Source organism: Apteryx mantelli, chromosome 14 (assembly GCF_036417845.1).
Source record: "Apteryx mantelli isolate bAptMan1 chromosome 14, bAptMan1.hap1, whole genome shotgun sequence".
Taxonomy (NCBI): Eukaryota; Metazoa; Chordata; class Aves; order Apterygiformes; family Apterygidae; genus Apteryx; species Apteryx mantelli.
Genome location: NC_089991.1, coordinates 7,890,995 through 7,900,468, shown reverse-complemented (window position 1 = coordinate 7,900,468; position 9,474 = coordinate 7,890,995). Strand labels below are relative to the sequence as shown.

At 44.1% G+C, this 9,474-nt stretch overlaps 1 protein-coding gene across 1 annotated transcript; it reads left to right on the top strand.

The window, feature by feature from the left end:
* Positions 1 to 5,439, top strand: EFCAB9 (EF-hand calcium binding domain 9). The gene is made up of 4 exons (XM_013958481.2): positions 1 to 136; positions 1,631 to 1,779; positions 2,867 to 3,043; positions 5,299 to 5,439. Exons 1-4 carry the CDS (start codon positions 1 to 3, stop codon positions 5,437 to 5,439), a joined length of 603 nt encoding a protein of 200 aa, XP_013813935.2.
* Positions 5,440 to 9,474: the final 4,035 nt, after the last annotated feature.

Below are 9,474 nucleotides of genomic sequence, written 5' to 3'. Positions count from 1 at the left end.
ATGAAGCTGAAAACTGGGTGTTTTCTGCAGTATTTGTATTTAGATGAAGTATACTGCTTATTGTCGGTAAGAAATGCTAAGGCACTGACAGACTATTTCCAGCTCCTGGATGTTCATAAGAAGAATGCCCTGAACAGTAAGTACTTTTAAAGATGAGACTGGCATTAGCACTATAAAATTACAGGCCCGGTGTAATGTTTTGAAAAGAGATACACAGAGTGCTACATCACTTGGAATTTAAAACCTGAGATCATGGACACTATAAATATTGTACTTCAGATATTACAATGAATGCAGCACCCTGCAATGCTAATTAAGTAGCAGCTTAGTTAATACCATTACTTGGCAATACCCCAAAAAGTTTTCAGTTATGGTATATATCACCACGTGCCAACCGGTCTATCATGCTTGAGCTGCTCTGAAAGGTTATGTGGCCTGGCTAATCCTGCATCAGCTTCTGAAACGATCTGTATGGCTCATGGGACCATTCAAGGCAGCTGAGGTGTATTTTCAGCTCCCATTGATGGTATCCCTTTCCCTTCACCCTTCAATTGCTTCCTTCCCTGTTTTTGAAATAGAAAAAGGTCTAAGACCTCAAGAAACTTGCTTGGCTTTGTGATACTATCGTCTGCTGCATTTCAGCAACATGTAATGCCACCAAGGTAGGCTTGCTAGCAGTGTACAAACATGATAACCAAGTCCTGGCACCAAGGAGCAGATAATTGACGTACAAAAATCCCAAGCCAGAGATAAAGGAGATCTTTCTTTACAGCAGTACAAGCAAGATGCCAGGAGCACAGGACAAGATGGGATTTCTGGCTCACTGCAGCTAATTCCTTAGTACTGCAGCAACCTCATCATGTAATCCCTTCCACAAACCGAGTGTGCTCCACGTTAAAAAGCAGGTCCATGGCCAACATTATTCTCAACAGGAGGCTGTTGAAGAACCCCGGTTCACAGCTTCCTAACTTCCCGACTACGGTTATCGAGGCTATTCCCATTCATTTGCAAACCAGCATCATGCTCCAGCTTAAATAACACTTCTCACTATGGATTTATCCCACTGACAGAGATTTAAGGGTAGCAGAATCAGATCAGTGCTGCTGATTTTTCAGCTGGGGCTGGTTTTCCTCTGTTTTTGCGTGGAACAACTTGCAGAAGTTTGAGGGAAATGCCGAGGTGGATCCAGAGGTTTGGCTCTTCCTCTGCACACCCCTCCCTTCCCAGTGTCATCACTGGAAAAGACTAAAAAGGGTTAAAAATAATTGCTAACAGATCATGAGTTAAAAGTGACACTTCCAAAAGAAAAATGGATTGTTCTGCTAATGTTTCCAGTTTGTTGAAAAAGTCCTTTTTTTCCTTTGGGGTGCAGTGGAAGAGAGCAAAGTCCAACAGAAGATTATGAGCACTTTACATTGCCTTCTGTGTAGAAACCACTTATGCCCCTTTCATAAATGAGGGCAACTTATTAATACTGTCTATTAATTCCAAGCAGTTTCTTGCCCGCTACTCTGTTTTAATTGCCTGTGCAACCAGTCTGGGAGCAGCGGGCATCTAAAATAAGTTAAATCCTGTTAATTATTGCTAACAGCTTTGTCCAGACGAGGCCTAACAGCTCACTGTTTTCCAGATCTGCAGTTTTATTGCTTTCTCCATTATGTGACCGACCTGAAGAAGCAGCATATCATGCTGCTGTTTGACTTGCTGGACCGAAATGCGACAGGGGAGATCGGCTTTGACGAGTTCTACATGCTGGTGTGTCTCCTGTTGGCTCACGAGGTGCGTAGCCCCCGGGAACCGCTGCGGGCGACATGGACCATCGACACCCCATAAAGGGAACCAGCTCACTGGGGGCTAACCTTTGCTCATGGTGTGCAAGGGACAGAAGGGGTCCCGAGGTCTGGACATAGCCACAACACTGCTGCATGCAAAAGGAAAGCAATGAAATGAGCTGTGTTCCTCTTAGTACCAACCCTGCTTCCCAGGCATAAATCTGCCCCCAAAACCTTTCACCAGTTGGAAACCATCTAAATGCTCCTGCCAGCTCTGACGGCCCATTTGGAGGGGAGTTCTTTGAAAAAGAGCTTCTTGGCTGGGGCTACCTGCAGGGAAGGAAGCAGAGCTGCATCCGTTTTCACTGGTCAGTGGATGCCAGCTTGTTGGTGCTGGGTGTGCTGATCCCCTTCTTTTCCTTGGCATTGCTTGCAGCTTGGCCCGTGGAGAGGCTAGTATCTTGTCGGGAAACAGCAGTGAGGGTGACAGGCTGTTTTGAGGGAGATGGATGAAAAAACCCTGGACTGATTTCCCCCCCACCCATCAGACACATCAGGGTCCCCATTCTGCAGTTGGGTGGACGTGGCATCTCTGGTAAGCAAGTGGCACATGGACATTGTGGCCTTTCAGGAGCGCCGCGCGGCTGCGTTGGCTCCATGAGGCTGGTTAGGCAGCCACACTGGGGGTGAGCACACAGGGCAGCTGCCCATGGGCCTCGGAGCAAGGAAAGGGGGCACCAAGCACCTAGCCGTGCTAGTCGTTCGACACATGGCAGGGAGGAGAAAGGACCTCACAACACGTCCTTTGCATGGGCCAGATACAAGCCTGGCTCAATTTCAGTAACTCTTCCCAGCACAGTCCTGCAGCTCGCAGCTCTACGGAGCACAAACCCAGGGAGCAACAGCCACGTGCTTCCACACAGCCAAGCCTATGGGGCAGGAAGCACCAGGATCTTGGTATTTCCTGCAGGCTCCACTAGCAAGAGGTCACCTTTATTCTCTGGACACCAACACCATCTGCTATTCCCTGTATTCTTTCAAAGCAGGAAATTGCTGCTTATAATCTATTCTTAAACCTTTCTGCCCTGAAACAGAATCACCTTGAGAAGCAGTTCATCTATCGACACTCAGGGCCTGCCTTCAGACTGCTGGACATAGACAATGATCACACAATTGGTCCTAGGGAGTTTCAAGCCGCAGGGTTTCTCTTTAATATCAAGAAAGAAGAACTTGAGAAGATATTCAAGGACTTCGATATATCTGGAGACGAGGTAAAATTAGAGAAATTACAGCCAAAACAGAGGTCGTGAAAATGCCCCCATATCAAAAATTAACCCTTAGAAGCCCCAAGGGAGATGAAAGGTCTGCTGCATCTGGCAAGAATTAACAGCCTAGATGGGAGAAAGTGTGGGAGGGAAAATGTGCAAAGACACAAAGCAATTTACTCAAGCAACTGCAGAGTCTAGTTCCCTGTGCTGAGCTTACTGGGCTGCCCCAGAACTCACCAGCAGCCCAGCCGCATGCTGTAACCCACGGTGTATCCTCACTGAAGTCAGAGTTTTATTGTCTTCAGAAGGAGCAGGCCTTTGATGACTTACCACACAGAAACGATAGAGTCCTTGTTCAAATATTCAGCAACATCGCTATACTGGAGTTTGTGTGATTACTGAGACAGAAGGCTCTTCAGAGGTGTTGCTCTGCCTAAACTATCTGCTGCATACAGGGCTATTCCTGCCTATTTGTGGGTACAAAAAACAAGTCTGGTCATCTGGACCTGAAAGTACTTGAGCTGCTCTGGTGAACCTCTCCCTCCAATTTGCTTCTGAAGCCCCTCATGTCTTAGCATCCAAGCATAAGGCAAGCAACAAGGAAGTTGCAGAGGTCAAACAGGCATTTTCTTCTCCTTTGATCCTAGATTTCCCAGGACCTAAATATACATTTACAAGCCTATCTTCTTTATCGATATTATTCCGAGAAGTCTTGATTTAAAATGTCTTAATAGTAAGATAGCAACAGGATGAAGGAATTGGGGGGGGGGGGGCAAAAGGGATATATTACTCTGCCTGAAGAGACTCCAGTGAGATGAGATGGGCAGGACTGGCAGAAGGACTTTTACTTAATCCATTTTCTTCTGAGTTTACTTGTGGCTCCTCTTTGTTTTCCAAGTTCTCTGAAGCCAGGTCTCACACCTGCTGACCACACTTGTGCTTCAGCGGGGTACACTGACTTGCTCCCAGCTCCTTTTAGGTACATTATGAGTAATAGACCTTGGCTTCTGCTCATGCCAAAAGCAGTTATGTAGATGCTCCTGCCCTGGTAAAGCTCCAGCCAGGGAAGTTCTCCTTCACTTCTGTGATGGATCCTTCATTCTGACTTTAAACCAGCTTCAGGTCCCAACAAGAGGCCTCCGGGATCTCACTGCAGCACTCATCCCTCCCCCTGTGGCAGGGCACAGGCTTCCTGTAATCAGAAAGGGAACATCAAATCCAGTGATACCACCTTCCCAGCAAGGACTCAGTTCAAAGCCTGAGAAGGAGGGAGCAAAGTACAGTCCTCGCTACTGAGAACACATGCATCCCTACTCAACCTGCTCTCAGCCACCATCCTGCCTCCACCTCACCTTCACACCTGCCCCCTCACCTGCGCTTTTTCAAACCACTCCCTGTTCTGAAGCACTCCCTGATTAATGACCACCTGCAGCTACACTGGCAGGGAGTCAATCATTAATACACCATGGGCATTTCTTATCACTGTCGCAGCTCCGTACTGTTCTTAGGACTTTAGCATCTCAGCACGCTCCAAGGGCACATTTAGCAAGACAACCACTAGTAACCAAGGGAGATTCCTTCTCTTTCTCCTCCTTCCTAGTGCTCGGTTACTGGGCATGGACTTTATTGTTTTTATTGATAATTCTCCTTGTCTGTGTTCTACCGCTAGCATCCTCTTCAATTATTTGTTGTGTCTTTCCTGTAAGCCTTCAGGGCTTGCAATATGTTTCCTGTGCGGCTGAACAGCGCATCTAGATATCAAAGCATCAGTCTTGATCAAGGCCTCAGGATACTTCTCTAATGCAAAGAACAGACTCGAGAGTGGTTTCCTGGAATGAGCTGTTTTAGCCCTGAGTTGCACTGATTCTGTCCTTTCATCTCAAGGCTGCCTGATTAAAAGGACGCTTTAAGTAGGAGCAGGATGGTTGTTTGATACAGCTCTGAAGGCACTCAGATCTCCCACTTACACCCAGCCACACTGTAACACCAGATGTTATGAATCCTTTAACATCTGCAAGTCATTACAGAATGGTAGAGAAACATTAATTTGCCAGGGAGGTGCCCTATTAGCCTGTAACATGTTCATTTGGGATGAGCCGGAGGCAGTAAGTTGAAACCAATTTCTCCTGAGTCAGTTGGGAAAATACAAGTTGGAGAATGGGACAAGAGCCTGGACTCTAGATTTTTCTCTGAAATAACTGTTTATATTAGCCAAGACTGCCTTGCTAAGACAGATATCTATCTCTCCTCCAAAACAGCAACTGAACTACAAGGAATTCAAGATGTTTACAATATTCTGCATTGACAAGCAACAAGAGAAGGAAAAGGAGAAAACGAGAAGGATAACCAAGGGGAGTGTGAACGTCACCCTCCCACAAGGATCAGCCAGCTCCCAATAGACTAAACAAGACCACTTTTACTCACAGCTGGGAATAACACAACCTAACTTCTCCACCCCCCTGGGCTCAGCTTAAAACCAGCAAATAAAACATATCAAACTTGTAGAAAATGAATATATCAGACAAAGTGATGTATTCAAGCAATTGCTTGTTCTGTTATCTCCATTTCTAATTGCTGCTGCTCTATAAAGATGAATGCCAGAGTCTGATATCCTCTGACGAGGAAGGGCTGATGCAACTTGGATTTCAGCCTTATGCTTCACAGCTCTCCCCAGGACTAGCACTGGTATCAGTGTTATCCCTCCCCCATGTACTATAACACGTGCGTCTTTTTGGTGTTTTAGAGATGATCACTTCCTGTCCCCCAACTATACTACATCTTGCTTTAGAGAGAAGCCCCCTCCCACTGCTGTTTTACCATGTTCAAAGATGCACACAAAGAAAGGCTAGTTTGAAATTCGGCAGACTCGTTCTTGCCGATGCTGAATCCGCTCAAGCCTGTCAGCTTTCCACTCCCTCGTTTTCTGCTTTACATTAGACCGCTGCCATAAAAACCAGCGTGCATGCTTTAGGGTCAGGCGGTTTCCTTGCATCCTTGTTACTGCTGTTGTGAGGAACAGCCCAACCGAAGGAAACGCTGTTTTCTTTGTTAATGAAACCACCTAATTAAACCCACATGGAGAGAAAGCAAGGGAAGCAGGCAGTTTGTCTTGCTAAATATTGACTGTTTACCCTTTGGACGCAGTAACCTAGCAAGTTTGTTCCCCCCCTCACCTTACGCGTAGGGCATCACACCATTCAGCCTCCAAGCTCACCGCAATTAGAGCCCTTCTCTAATGAAATACCAAGGCTACGGCATAAGGGATTAATTACGATAGAGAATTCCAGTCTCTCAAGCTCAGCGACTGACATCACACGGAAGAACACTCGAGCACGCCTGTAACGTGGCACATCACCTCTTAGACCTTTGTAGCTGTTCCAATTCCAGAGCAAATAAACTAAACGTCTGAAATCCTAACTTTCAGGGATTGTCCGGAGAGAGGGAAAGCAAGAACACAACGAACTGCTCTTCACAAAGCCCAAGCTGTGGAGAGCTCGGCTCCTTTTCAGTACGTTACCTTTATGCCTTATGTTTTCAGCCAAGATTGGGAGGAACCGGCCCCACCGAGCTTGCGGCCACCTTCTCCCTAGAGCATGGAGATTGAATCTTGCATTTCTGCACCAACTTTGGCAGCCACCCGTGTATGAGCAGCAGCAAAGTTGAGTCCACCATTAAAGACTTTTTCACTTAGCACAGCAATTGTGCTGCCTTCGGGCTGATGACCCGGTGTTAGCACAGCACTGGTACGTGCGAGTACCGATTAAAAGGGACGGAGGCACTAGCCAAACCTGGATGGCGTTTGAGCCAGCGGAAAGCAACTGCTCTGGCAAGTGGCCAGGGTAGCTGGTGTTAACTTCCACCATAGGGAAGCAATACTGTGCTAGCTCTGGACATCATGCAACTTCATATAGTGAGATACAGTTCAATTAAATATGAATATAGGCACAATACAGACAATAATTCTATTCCATGTTAAGTAGGAATGGAAACAAAGCAGTCTATGCAATGTAGCTCTATAAATCATACATCTTTTTCTACCCTAAACTCAAATGTCAACAGGTGTGGACGAGCACCTGATTTCACTGCTCGCAGTAGCAATTGAGAAATTTGTACTTTTGTGTGCTTTTGGTATAGAACCCACCTCCTCCTGGGTTTTTGGTTAGATTAAGTCAGTTGGGGTCCCCCGGCCCATTTCCTACACCTGGCTTCCAGACAGTACAGACAGCTTGGTGGCCGAGTGCGAGCGTGTGCAGGAGAGATGAACATCCCTCTCAATATTACTACTACTTTATAACTAGCAACATTTTGCTCAAATAAAAAATGGCTAAAGGAGGAAGATAATATTGTTTTAAAATCCTGGTGTTTTGAGGACAGCAACCCTGAGGAAATCTGTCCTTGCCAGGGGAGGGATATATATAAATTTCCAGGAAAATCCCATGCACATTTGTTTATGGTTCACATCATAAATTCTACTCTGAAAGTATCCTGGGATAAAAAAAACCCAAAAAACAAAAAACACAGTTGACAGTTTAGCTGCGGTAACATTAGACCAAAGTGACCTAAAAAAATTATTCATACTCCTCTGATGCATTAGATAGTTAATCAAGACTATAAAAAAGGTGACCTGAATTAAGACATGTCAGTTAATGTAATTATAGGCCAATTACACAGATCCGTTATTTTGCACTTTCCCCATTCACAAAGGAGCTGGAGAAGGCAAGTGTATTTGCAGACAGCAGTAGTTAAGCGAGGAAGCTACCACTGCGGTTTGGATGCCTGAGTGTATCACCAGGCCTTGTTACCCTTCCTTAAGGCCCTTCATTGATTCTCCTAGGCATTGCATACCAAATTTGTAAGACATGATGTCACATACATCAAAACTATTACCAAAATGTGTCTCTAGGGTATCAGCTAGATAATGAAAAAAAAGTTAGGAGATCCAGAGTTTAAAGCCCTATTTGAGAAATTTATAAAGAAAAACAACACTGAGTTTATTTCTTAAGGCATGGTATTTCCAGTATTACTTTTATTTTTAAATGCAGGGAAAAAAAAGTTTCTCTTTTTTTTGTTTTAAATACAGGAAGTTTTGTACAGCATTTCCAACTCATAGAAATTCATGATGTTTTGCTCTCAATGGTAAAAGATCTTCCCTAGGTTAAAAAAAAAAAAAAAAATCACATAATTTAACAGTCTAAAGACACCCTACTTGTGCTTTGCAATTGATTAAAAATATGTTCACACACTACTGCGATATGTCAACCAAGAAACAGAGGTACAACATAAAAATACATAATGCATTTTAAAAGTTACCTGATGTTCACAGCATCTTTATATAGGCCTAGAATCCTTCATTGACTGAATGAGACAGGAAGGGGGGGGGGTAGTTAAAAAGCATGTTTTACACAACTGGTATATTCGATTCTAAAAGATTTTATAAAAGTTACAGGAAAATAGGTCACACCACTGGAATTCCCTCATCCTTGTTTCACTAGGTATTGGAACTGTGTATTTTGTGTCAGTACCAAATCTAGCACCGTATCCTACATATGAATGTTTGTTACATGGCACACACAAACAAACCGCATACAAAAAGTTTTACCATAAAAATGAAGATATTTATTCAAGAAGTACAAATTTGATGGTACCAGCCATCTTTGAAAGCCATTACCATGAGGCAGAGAGGACACAAACCTAAGTCTCTTGCTCAGAACATACGAAAGCAAGTGTCTTACAAATTTCAAGCTAATGTAATAATTTCAAACATTGCTCAAAAGCCATCTCCGCTTTTTAAACATTCCCTGGACTTGAGAGAGGCACAAATAGGGTTTTTAATACAAGACCAGTTAGTTATTTTTAATAAAGCCATCAGCTAAAATTTAATTTGTTTTAAAGTTTCTTAAATTGTCTCCAGTCTTTGACCAGATTCAAATTTCCTAAAGAGAAAGGGGGCTTTAAAACTAGCAGATGCAGAATTTTTGGAGCTCAAGATGAACTTGAAGTTTTAAGGCAGGAGTCAGGATTTTAAGTTCTCTATTTGCCCCATGGTTCAGATTGAATGGTCTTCATCTTTAAAATATACAAATACAGAGTTCGATTGGATAAATACCCAACAAGCGGTCCTGCTTGAAGGACAGGAACATAATTCTTCATGGAGAGTCCAGCAGACACGTTTATTAAAAGTCTCAAAGTCCATAGTAAGAAGCTCGCTGGTTAAAACATCTCATCTTCCAACTATCTGACTTTTGGAGGCTCAGTGGCATGTACATGTCTCTCTTGGAAGGAGAGCTACAGCTCCATCTCCTACGAACCAGAGCAACACACACGCAGCTATGGAGTATCTAAACTGCTGAAGTACGGAAGAGGAGAGCCATTTGCAGAACAGAGCAATTAAAAACACTGTATGAAAATGGAAGCCTTAAAGCAGGCAGACTTGT

Bases quoted from the DNA above. Each gene is read 5' to 3' on its own strand.
- EFCAB9 (XM_013958481.2), top strand. From the start codon at position 1: ATGAAGCTGAAAACTGGGTGTTTTCTGCAGTATTTGTATTTAGATGAA. The intron at 1,780-2,866 runs GTGCGTAGCCCC...GCCCTGAAACAG, and splicing joins GTCTCCTGTTGGCTCACGAG to AATCACCTTGAGAAGCAGTT. The intron at 3,044-5,298 runs GTAAAATTAGAG...CCTCCAAAACAG, and splicing joins TCGATATATCTGGAGACGAG to CAACTGAACTACAAGGAATT.